At 37.2% G+C, this 12,744-nt stretch overlaps 1 protein-coding gene across 5 annotated transcripts in view; it reads left to right on the top strand.

Moving 5' to 3' along the window:
* Positions 1 to 1,389: 1,389 nt before the first annotated feature.
* Positions 1,390 to 12,744, top strand: part of LOC117304499 (focal adhesion kinase 1-like) — a 73,443-nt gene continuing 62,088 nt past the window's right edge. For all 5 annotated transcript variants that reach the window (XM_033788999.1, XM_033789003.1, XM_033789002.1 and 2 more), the window contains exons 1-2: positions 1,390 to 1,524; positions 12,392 to 12,554. In XM_033788999.1, coding sequence (XP_033644890.1) covers positions 12,444 to 12,554 — 111 coding nt within the window. In that variant the 5' untranslated portion in view covers positions 1,390 to 1,524; positions 12,392 to 12,443. The remainder of the gene's footprint in view (positions 1,525 to 12,391; positions 12,555 to 12,744) is intronic.

Below are 12,744 nucleotides of genomic sequence, written 5' to 3'. Positions count from 1 at the left end.
TATTGCACGGTTGATAACTTTGTTAATACTTTTTTCTCCTTGAGATTCGGAGGTTTAAAAAAATGCTGGCTGGCAGATATACCTGAATGATGGTGCAGTTTTTTTTCCCATACAAACTCTTTTAACTAAAGGCAGTGTGTACTTTGGCAGTTACTCCACAAGTTATAAGACCATACAAGCTTACTTGGTCAAGAACACTTGGGTCATCTCACTTGGGTGTATCTTAACATGCATAAAATAACAAATCAGTGAAAATTCGAACTCCAATATTGGTTGTCGCAGTCGACAAAAACACAATTGTTACACAAGTAGTGTGCTTTCAGATGTTTGAATTTGATTCCTCAGTTGAGGTCTCAAATTCAATGCAATATTGTTTTAATGAGAAATTACTTCTTTCTGAAAAACTATGTTTAACTTCAGAGGGAGCCGTTTCTCACAATGTATCAACGGGATTCGTATCAACAGCTCTCCATTGCTAGTTACCGATCAAGTTTTTATGCTAACAATTATTTTTTAGAAATAACCAATAGTGTCCAGGGCATTTAAAGTAGTGCAGCTTATGTGACAAGGTCATTTTGCACCCAACAACTTGAATATGACTACGAGAAAAGATTCATACATGGCACATTTCTGAGGCAATTGATCGAAAAGCACACATAAATTCTTTGCAACAATTTTGTTCTTTCTTTAACTGCAACGTCGATGATCAAAACACGGAATGGATTTACATCCCAATGGAAGAATGAAGCAATAAAAGATAGACATAAGTGTCAAGACCTAAGTACCCGGGGTTCCGGTGCGTTAAACCGGTTTCTTTTGTTCTGCTTATTAGTTTTGTTGCTTTATTTTTTAATGGGAACAATGGTCGGTTGTGGAAATGAATAAAGATAAAAATCAACACAATACAGCATTATTTCTACGATCTACTACACTTCATCATCATCTTCCTATACTGTGCAGAAACCTCCTCTGGGTATACTCGCACATCAGACATAAACTTGTACCATGTAATTGACAATGTATATTTTTGAAAAACAATAATTATATTTAATATTACTTGTACAGGGCACTTTGTGAATTTCACTTGTAATAATTATTTTTAAACTTTCGAAACCCCAAGCGATCCACAAAAAGGAGATTTTGCGAAAAGTCGGTGTCTAGTCAAAGCTGAACGAACAATTTCAACAGATGGCGCTATACAACACGTCTACTGCGTTCACTGATCGAAGTTTGGTGGGGAGCTGTCACCTTGGCTGGTGTTCACCCTGCTGAAGCGATCCCCCTATATAATTGTGTTGAATGCGGGTTGACAGTCTACCAGGCAGGGAACTGTCATGTATAGCATGCACATGCACAGCTAGCTAGCTCCCCCTCTACTCTCTATACTACTTTTACTAGACTCGGAAGGTAGTGAATGTGTTGGGTGAAACAGAGTTGATAATAGAAATACCGAGAGATTGCTACAAGTTTTCTTTGTTGTTACAGCAAAAGCCAGGAAATGATAACTGTATCGTGAAAAGGGAGGTAAGTTACTGAACTCTTTTAATTTTGTGGAATTAAAGCTAGCACATCACTTTTCTTCATGCTTTATACTTTTCAGGTCAGGTGAGTTGTTTTCCAATTTCTACAATGTACGACGGCGCGACTGTACCACTACTACCTAATAAACACTCCCTATAAATACCGTAGAAACTATACTGAGTGAGTTGCTGTTTGTTTTTTATTTAAATGGAATAAGCCTACACTGTCCTCGTTAATTAATAGCCCCACTTGTGTAGCCAAGCTCTCTGAATCATTGAGCTTGTCCACACATGGAGGACAAATTCACACTGCTGCCGGGCTAGGCCTACTTAATTACTGAATTAGAAAACATTCCGTTTCAAATTTTGTCTGTTGTATTACTACCAGGTGTATGGTGTATGGCAACACTTTGTTTTATGATGTACTCTTTATCCCCAGTGCGAGTGTGATAGGAGCTTCCAGTTTATACTTCCTGCCGATACGAATGCGATGCAATGATGATGTGAATTTGACGTAACAATTCTATGTTTGCTGCGATACTCACAGGCGAAGCTCAGCTACTGCAAATTATTTGTTGCGTCAACATTACGTCAACATTCGTTTCGCATTCGCAGGACGTATGAACTGCGCTTTTGTCATCATGTTTTAATTGTTGTAAGGAAGTTTCTGTGAATCAAAAGAACCGATAATTCTGATAGGGTCAATAATTATGTATTTATTATTTAGGCCTATACCTACAGTTGAAATAACCTGAATGTATTAAATTATCAAGTTTGGGTTTCATAGTTAACACTGCTTTACTAAACCCCTATAGATTCTTGCCATTTTTTGACTTTGGTCTGTAGTATGTTATGTATGCTCTTTCCAAATGTCGGTCACTTCATAGTGACATGTCGATGTCCACATGAAAGAAAATAATAAACTAATACCCCAGGCAGGAGGGCTACATCAGTCAGAGTCGGACAATTGAGTGAGGAACGAAGTTACTTTGGTCTGACATTTTGTGTACGAAGTGCCTTCGATACGAAGTGACTTGGGTATAAAGTGACCGGCATCACTCTTTCCGCAAGCTTCACACTTCATACATTAGAATAGGAAGATATCAGTCTAAGAACTCTACCACTCCAGAAGGAAATGCCAGAATTGTGACCTTGGCGTTGAAACAGAAATCCAGTGTTACTTTATAGTGATAGTGAGTCTTTGAAGGCTCACTTGACCCTAGAAAATTAAATTTTTAAAGGCACTAACTATTCCAATTTGATTCCGGGGCTCATTGTGTAACCCTGATTCTAGACATTTTTCCTGTTAAATACATGTACATTTATGGCATAAACCTAAAAGAATGGACAGTCTGCCACCATTTCAATCAGTGGCGTAACCAGAGGGGGGGGGGGGGCAGGGGGGGCCGACGCCCCCCCCCCCCGCTCAGAACCCTTGCCCCCCCCTATATGAAATCACAGAAAAGTATATTCATATAGGCCCTAATTTATAAATCATTTAAGGCTGCATAAAATGCTGTTGTAAAAAGGGAAACTTTTATTCATATGAGTATGTGGACTATAACATGAAAAATGCATGGAAGCACGCGCGCGATCGTATCGGCGGTAAATGTATGTTGTGGTTTTGTGGTTACAGAGAGTGCAGGAAGTCACAAAGTTCTGTTTTAATAATACATGGTGGTCTTAACGCAGACCAATAGCTCCGTTAACACAACTTAGTCAGATCATGGTCAGATACACTACAGAGAAATTTACTACAGCAAAATGGCCAGCGAAAAGGTTGCTTAGACCATTTCTTCTCCTTTAAAGCAAGCGGTGGAATTGAGAGGTAGGCCTATTTTAAATATCCGTTTCATAACTAAAATGTGATTATTATACACCCACAATTTCAATCCTGTATTTTAATTTTTTAATTTTTTTTAATGGCTTACACTTGTCACAATGAGGCTGAGTATAAAAAGAAACTTATTAGCGTGCCGGGTTTTCTCAAAAAAAGGAAGGAATATCCATTGTTTTTTCTACTGCTGAAATACACAAAACATTAATGAAACAGTTTGGTCAAGGCATAGACAAGAAATTAATTTTTTTTTTTTTTTTTTTTGACTGAGATCATTTAAAATAGCCCTTTTTCAAAACAAAAACAAGAAAAATGTGCATTTAAATAAGAATACAAAAAAAAAAGAGAGAGAAAAAAAAAAGGAGGCGTCCTGTAAAAAGGAAGCGGGCAGGGACAATAAACATGTTTCTATTTTTACTTGGCCTAATATTATTATGTTTTGGGTATTAATACACTGAAATAAAGCATACAAACGATAATTTAATTCATACCCACAGAGCCTATGAGAATGCCATGTACAACTCTAAGTTGATACTTGGTAATCACTGTTGGTAATGTAATCCTTTTATACAGTCGAAAAGTTTGATCTTATACAAAGACAAGTTCTCTAAGATTTGGTTGTTTTCGCAATCTTTTGTTACCTGCTAACTATGTATACTGTTTTAGAACTGCATTGGTGTGTATCAACTACCAGTTAACATTATTTTAATAATAATCTGGCACTTCTTTGGCCCCCCAAATTTAATCTTTGCCCCCCCCCCCCAATTTAATCTTTGCCCCCACTTGCCCCACCAAATGAAAATGTCTAGTTACGCCGCTGGTTACAATGTTCTGCTAAATGAAAGGTACATGTAACTCCATGCATCCCGAGAATGCAGCATTCCACGGTAGATTTTCAGCTGTGGCCCACTGCTAAGGTTCTGCGAATAGAGTTCCTACTCAAATTTCTCAGACGACTTCGTCTCGGTAAAATTATCAAGAACAGGCCTTGGTTGGTTTAAACCACTAGTTGTAAACCTCTTCACCACACATTGGTTCCCTTAATGTAGGCCTATGTGTACCATAAAATGTAAATGTGTACATAATGCGTTTGTGACAACATAATTTGTAGATAAGATAGTTCTACACTGTACACACAGGTGTTGCATGTATCTCAGGAAAACCCACCTTTTTTCGTTAAAAGAAAGGGACATCCTCCCCCCTCCACCAATACGAGAGCATTTCTTTTTTCCCAGCTTTATGCAAGTACATGTAGGCTTTTATTTTACATCAAACCAAAATTATATACTTGGTGGATGTGGAAAATGTGCCATGGTGTATTAATCTCTAGACGGTATTCACTTGGCTTCCTGTTCAAATTCAAGGCCAGGGTTTTTAGCTGGACAATGGTTCCAGTTCCTTTGTTTGGAGTGATACTCCTCAAAATCTGGTTAGGGTATGAGTCAACACTGTGCATTGTTTGATCTTATTGTCTGACTGTAGGTATTATCACCTGTACAGGGGTTTGGTCAATATGTGTACTGACAAAGAAATGCAAGCCAACATGGAGCGCATAGTTTTTCGCTGTTTGAATTGAACAATTTTTAGATGTTTAGTTTTTTATTTAGCTGGCTTCGTTTTATGCATGTTGTTATTAATAATTCATACTTCAAAATATTGTTGAACACAAGTGTTAGATGTGGGAAAGAAGGAATTTATAGAAATGGTGTTGGTTGCAAACTAAAATAAGAGAAATTAGGGCCAACCTACCCTACATGATGGGAACTTTAAGCCATTGGACACTTTCGGTAAACAGTATTGTGCAAGGCCCACACTTGTGAAAATTTAGGCTCAAAATCGGTCATCGGAGTTGGGAAAAAACACCGGGAAAAACCCACCCTCGTTTCCGCACGTTTAAAATAAACCTGTAATTCTCGATATCGAGAATTGATATTGTTTAATGTTATCTCATTTGAGCATTTCATGGAATAATATTTCAAGAAAAGTCTCACCAAGTTACCTTCTGTAAACCCTGTAAGTTATTTGTAAATCTGTGAACTTTTAATTTTTTTTCTGTACCGAAAGTGTCCAATGGCTTTAATTTTTGTACATTGTAGATTTACATCAATGTCCTAAGTTAACATTGGGTGTCTTCTTCTATCGTGGCAAGATTCTCTTATGTCACTGTCAGCCATCGCCAAATGGTCCAAAGATCCATATAATTTATAAGCAAATGTTCGTAAGCCCATAATGGAACTTAAGAAGTTTAAAAGTGTGTGTTGGCTAAGTACTGGTATGAAACCAAATATGCATGCATTGTGAGTAAATTTGACAAATAATTGAGTTTGAAGTATTTCTCGACACACCTTGGCAGGTGCTTAGTGTGTTATGATTTTACCAGCATGATGTTCCAAAAATCCTAAATCATGTTCATTGTTGGACAACTGTGCAATTTTAAGACAGAAGTGGTGAGTCATATAAAAGTGCGTTAAGAAATTAAAAGGGCTGCACATGCATTGTCTTCATTTGGGGGGGGGGGGAGGCTCTAATTTTTGAGCATTACAATAGGTTTTACTTCAAGGCTGTGGGAGTAATGACATGATTTTATGACACAATTTGGGTCAAAATTTCAAATGACTCAGCTTCAAGTTGCTCCATTGGGTCTAACTTAATAAAAACTCAGACTACATTCGTGTACTCGAAATGATTTAATGTAATTTTTTAAGGTTACCAATCACAATACACTAGATACATTGCATTATAATGTTTTCATACAATGTAGTTTGACATTACCCGGCCTGGAATTTCATCTTAAAAGGGCAAGGCCATTTTTTTTTGCAAAGGGCACTTTCATTGGAATATCAATGAGAAACCTTTGAAGCGGTATCAAGGCCGCCTGACCAGGGGCAACAGAGGACAAGGCCTCATGGCTTGTGTGAAATTCCAAGCCTGCACAACTTTCAACTTCAGGGTTTCCCCTCATTTTTGGGGGGCTTTTTCACTATTCAAAATTCGATACTAAGATCCTCTTAACACTGAAAGCCAGCGTGACCACTTGGGATTGCAGTTTGACTGGTGCTACATGTACATGATAGTGCTCAGTTGGCCAGCGCGGAACACTGTTGGGAGATTAATGTCAGTGTGTACAATTGGTTTGTGTATAATTGTAGTCTGGTTGGGCATGTCTACACATATTCAAACTAAGGACTTTAGCAAAAGGGCTAGGAAAATGACACTATATTGTAGGACTTCTCTGCTTTGCTTTTGGGTTCAAAACCAATGGGGACGTCATAAAAACAAATTAAGTCCAAACAATTTGAGAACAAAGGGGTGTCCTTGGTTTTACCATTAATACATTGTATGTATTAAATCTCCTACCATAGTACATTATTTGATTGATTGTGCGAACAGTAGAGCACCCTCGTATATAAGTTCATACTCAGCAATGAGACAGGCCAAAAACTTCATGCCTATTTTGATGAAGTAAGACTTTTATTTGCCTAAGAAAATGGCATTTACAACACTGTTTAGGCAAATGAACATTGTTAAGTGGAGCCACCACTTTTTGGCAAACATTTGGCGCTAGTGTATTTTGCAACGAAAAATACGTGTAAAAAAACATGGTAATCTGCCAGCGGTACATTATACGTAGCAAATGAATAACACATTGCTGAGAATTCATTGTGAATGCGCATGCGAGCAGTCAAATCTTCTTGCACATGTTTATGAACTACGTTGTGCTGATAATGCATTTTATTCTGCTAAAGTGAACAAATCCACTGCCTGCTTGGCCTCTTGGTGTGAAATTTCATACCTGATAAATTTGTTATTCTGACACCAGATCAAGACAGTACAGTACTAAAAAAACCACACCATTTTAACCATTATGTACAATATGGCTTTCTATGTATGTTTGTTTTTCATGTACATGTATGTAAAATACCAGGAAAAACTAGGAACTGAAAAGCAGTTTCTACAATTGATCTTTCAAATGAAAATATGTATTGATATTGTTAAATTGCCAACCAGTAATGTTTCAGATCTCTCATTATTATGAGGAATCATAAAATAATGTTAGGCGGGGTTCCGAAACTGAGCCAGAGACTGAATTACCACCAAAACAAGTGAAATTACACACAGTATGTGATTGATGATGACTGTGTATATCTCATTCTGATTGCTGTCATCAACCTCATAGCTCCTAACACTCCCATCAATCTCCTTCTGACTTCTAATTTCACTATTTATGATGATATTGTTTATATTATCGCTAAGTAATTATTCCATTGTAGAGCCAAGTGAAATTTTCTAACATTACAGCTAGACAAAGACTCCGATGGTTTGCTTTGAGCGGAATCTTGGTTGCGGCCGCTAAATAATGATGATGATGAAAGTGATGTCAATGTAGAATCATCATTGATTTGGAAGAGTAAACTGATTCTTATCTTTGCACCCTGGAGCTAATGATATAGACACAGTATACATTGTACGCATAAAATTTGTAGAGTTAAATAGTCCATCAAATTTGGTGTGTACACTTCTAACCTGTCTAGACATAAAACTATATAAAGTTCATGTATTTTTTGAGAGATTTTAGCATTGCTGCAATGAAATTAATAACAGTGATTTGGGGGACCTTCAAATGCTTATTTCTTGGCCTTGACAGATCTGATGGAAATATTTTTCTTGCGGAATGTACCTTGGTATTAACGTTATGAAAGTTTAGCTTTCAGACAAAAACTGAAAATAAAGTAAATTGAATAGGGTTGACTCTTCCAATTTGAATCTTAAAGCCATTGGATACTTTCGGAACAGATTTTTCTTTTTAAAGTTGACAGATTTACAAATAACTTACAGGGTTTACAGAAGGTAAATGGTGAAAGACTTCTCTTGAAATATTATTCCATGAAATGCTTTACTTTTTGAGAAAACATTAAAACAATATCAATTCTCGATATGTTGAGAATTACAAATTTATTTGAAACACATGTCATGACACGACGAAACGTGAGGAAACAAGGGTGGGTTTTCCCGTTATTTTCTCTCGACTCCGATGAGCGATTGAGCCTAAATTTTCACAGGTTTGTTATTTTATATAAGTTGTGATACACGAAGTGTGGGCCTTGGACAATACTGTTTAGCGAAAGTGTCCAATGGCTTTAAAGAACTACATGTAATATTGCCTGCATTGTATGTTTTGTAGAGCTAGCCAGGGCTGGATTTCAGTCCAAAAAATCACAAGACCGCAAGTCTTTGCTCAGAACTTTTTACTAAAGACAAGAGTTTTGTCTAAGGACTATCAGAAGACCAAGTCACAAAATAAGAAAAGACTACTAAGAAGACCAGAATCAAACTGTGAAAAGACAACAACAGACCAGAATCAAAATGACAACACTGTTTTATTTGAACAAGCACTAAGAACAAGTTTTTCTCATTTGTATTTTATAAGGGAAAAGTAAAATTTAACAAGACATAAAGTAGAATTGAGAGATATAGTTACTGGGTGTGTTCGATTAGCTTCCCTGGGTCGACCCGGGTCCAGTGCTGCCCCGGTCTGCCCCCGGTACGTGCGAATAGCTTTGATGTCATTCCAGGGGCTCACCTGGGTCAGCCCTAAGTGCCCTACTTGTGGCACGGGTCACTTGGGGCTTGTACAACTTGTACAACTGTCACTCAAATGTCCTCAACAATTTTTTTAAAGTTTCAGCCAGTAGTGTGTAACTGTAGAAGATTTTTGTTACATTTTGTGAAAAGGTAAGTCTAGTATTTTTCCAGCAGGCCTCACAACACATAAAATACTGTCCGAAACTGTAACACACGTAACGTGGAATGGGCCTTTGCATCCCTCTCAGTCTAATCTTATCAACTTCTAGAAAGATTTAGTTCGGGTTCACTGACAGTCACAAAAACACGTTCCAGAACGCTTCTTGGGTCAGTCTATAATATAGGGGATTACAGGAGAATGTGTTTTACTTAGGGTATAATATGTAATGTAGATTTAATATGAGATTCCCACGACACCCAAGGCCATGCTGAGAAAATATGTATCAGGCTGGTAGATGTCATCAGGGCATGCACAATTTACATAGTATACAGTATCTGTGCTTCAATTTGATCAAAATGCAATGATCAAGTTTCTTGTAGACTTTACAGAGACATCGAGGCTACCTGTACATTATGTACAAAGTTTATGTACAAAGTTTATAGTTAATGACATCATGTGAATTTATTGCGAATGGATTGATATTTTGTTTTGATGTATCCTGTAAACCAGCATCAATTTGTTCAAAGTTGTCATTCAAGACAAGTGACAACTACTACTTACTATGTAACATTCTCTCAAAACCCATCTCTTCAGATTAGCCTTTGCAGATATTGAGCGAAGTTTTCTTCTTGTTCTTTGACCAGCCCTTTGAGTGTTCCACAGATTTAGTGCGCTTTAAAAATGCTGTATTATTATTATTATTATTATTATTACAGCCTTAGTGTCATTGTTTATCATTATTCCACTGCTGACCCCTGACATTGAGAAGAAAGTTTGGTCCAGCCAAAGTTCATTATACATGATATGCAGGCTGTGACCGAAATTTTACGGCTCTGACTATAGCTTTGGCTGGTACACTGCATCATCATGCGTTGAAGTGGATGTACATGTACATCAAGATGCCCTTTTTGTAATACTCTAATTGTCAACAGTCAAAGCCGCAGCCGTACATGTATGTACATGTACATGTGTACATGTATGTACATATTGTAGCTGCCAATTTGGATGAAGCCCCAATACTACCAAACATGCCCAACTGCATCAGTTTATTGTTTTAAGGACTGGTATTCGTTTTAGTCCAACTGCTTACAAGTGGAAAAATACTATGTTATAATTGTAGGCCTATTTGTGCACAGCAGTTTGACTTATATTTTGACTGCTCTTAACCATTGAGTCTATTTTAATGTTGATGCTATTGCTCCATGCTCTAACCATCATGACCATGGAGGTCTAGTTCTACCTCCATGGTCTAACCAACGTCTGAATGAGATTGGTAGGCCTACTGTATGTATACAGAGATGTACATTTTGTATCCATTTGAATTGTGTACCAGTACTGTATGTTACATTGGAGAATACAAGATGCAGACTTTTGTTATTCCTTACGACTCCTATGCATACATGTAAGCATGACTGGGATTCCTATCTTATGTGACCTTGTGGATGATGAACATATTATTACACTTTGGTAGGCTTACCATGGGCTAACACTGTACATAATCCATACAGTACTCATAACAAGTACAGTGTAGGACTGTTCTACATTGTATTTTATAAGGCATACTATGTACACGGGGCCTTCAGAATTGTAATCCAATAGGTATGCCTACATATAGGCCTACTGCAATGTACATAGTGCTTATGTATGAAACTTTACTTTTAACATACCAGTGAAGTCTTTTTGGATGGGTGTGAACTTTAAGTTATTTTGTACACTCCCACCTATCTAATAATAATAATAATAATAATAATGCATTTATAATGTGCCATCTATCTAGTGTACAAGACCCTATTCCGAGGCGCAGAACAAAAAAACAAGACAAACAACAAAAAAGAAATGTAGAACATAATACAAAATTATACAATGAATAATCTACTGTCAAGACATGTAACGCGCTAAGTGTAAGAGACTTTAAATAAATGAGTTTTAAGCAAGTTTTTAAACAATGGAAGAGAACTACAGCGCCTGATGTTATTAGGTAAAGCGTTCCAAAGTTTAGGAGCACAAGCGGAAAAGGCACGATCGCCATATGATGAGGAAGTTCTAGGAATAGTAAAAAGGGACTTAGCAGAAGAACGAAGAGTGCGAGAGGGGGCATAAGGTACAAGGAGATTTGCAATATAAGACGGAGTCAAGCCGAACTGAGATTTAAATGCAACAAGTAGAATTTTGAATTGAATTCGTTGTGGAATGGGTAGCCAGTGAAGTTCCTGCAATCTACAATGTACGGTGTGTACTGAGGTGGAAATGTTCTTTCTTTTCTTTTTTTTGTTGGAGGGGGGGGGGGCAGTCGAATAATACAAATTACTATAAATGAGTTAAATCCCTTTCATCCCAAAGATTCAAAACATTAAACAGGGGTTAACCCTTAGAAATTATGGCGGCCAGAAGTGGCATAAAGACATAATTGTAACAAAATGTCCCTGTCATCCCACTACTGGGCGGCCTCTCTAAAACCCAGGTACAAGTCAGATAACTGGTACACGTCATTTTATTGATTAGCCCTTAGGGGTGTGATAAAGCGCTACATGTACGTACATGTACAGTGTAGATGTAAGAACATGTACATGTAGTAATTTTTTTATTGAATTACATAATGTAGGCATACTGTATTAATGCACGTAAGTGTTTCTTTAACTTTCATGCAACATTTGTAAGGAACGATTACTTTTTATTAAGAAAGTAAAATGGGTGCATGAAAGTTACCTCAATTAGATTAAAGTCAGTCTTTATTCATACGTCTACTAAACATGCTAAAATGAGGATTTGACAGTAAGTGCAAGGGAAGTATGTGATGGGGATCGTACGGAGAGTAACTTCCATATGAATTCAGAATACATGGTGTGTATTGCATCAAGTAAACTTCCTTGGAATTATTTCACCCAAGTTCTTCCTGTGGTCTTTCAGAATATAATTTTCATCCTATGAGACAAGATTTTGAAATTGAATCTTGTTCCCTGCAGGGGTGTCACCATGGAGCCCACTAACATCCCATCTTGTTGTTGACCCAATGGTTGACCTTCATGTATGAGTGGAGGTAGTCGAGCCTGTGTGTCCCAAATCTCTGTGGTTGTGTATTTAAAATTTTTCATTTTGGTTACAATACAATACAACTAATAGCACTGGCTTTCTAAACAAGGGACATGTTGATCAAATTAATATCGTATTGTACAGTTGTATTCTGGATTATTGAAAATTGCTTTACATTAGGACTGTGCTCTAATGTGCCTGGTAAAAAAAACACATTTAAAATCAATACACTTTTCCTTTTGTGAATTTTTTGTTCTCCAGGCTCACTCCTGCCCAACCGAGTCCTTGCATCTGTAGATGAGAAGAGATCGCCATGAACATGGCATCCTTCAACAAACCTGCAATCGAGAAGTTAACACTCAAAATATTCCAGCCTAATGGCAGCTTCAACTCTGTCAAGTGCATGGAGACAACTGACATTAAGGTACAGCCACTATTATGTCATTCTTGCATTTTTAAATATTATTTTTCTGAGATAAGATAGAGGAGATGGTGTCATCATTGACATCTCTGTGCCGGATGATGTAAGGGTCAGCTTCAAAGGTGAACAGGTGAAGAAAAAGATAATGTAAGTTGTGACAAGTGAAAGATCTGCTAATAGTGGAGCTAATCAT

Source organism: Asterias rubens, chromosome 21 (assembly GCF_902459465.1).
Source record: "Asterias rubens chromosome 21, eAstRub1.3, whole genome shotgun sequence".
Lineage (NCBI taxonomy): Eukaryota > Metazoa > Echinodermata > Asteroidea > Forcipulatida > Asteriidae > Asterias > Asterias rubens.
Note: the sequence above shows the minus strand (reverse complement) of the source record. Positions and strands in the feature narration are given on the sequence as shown.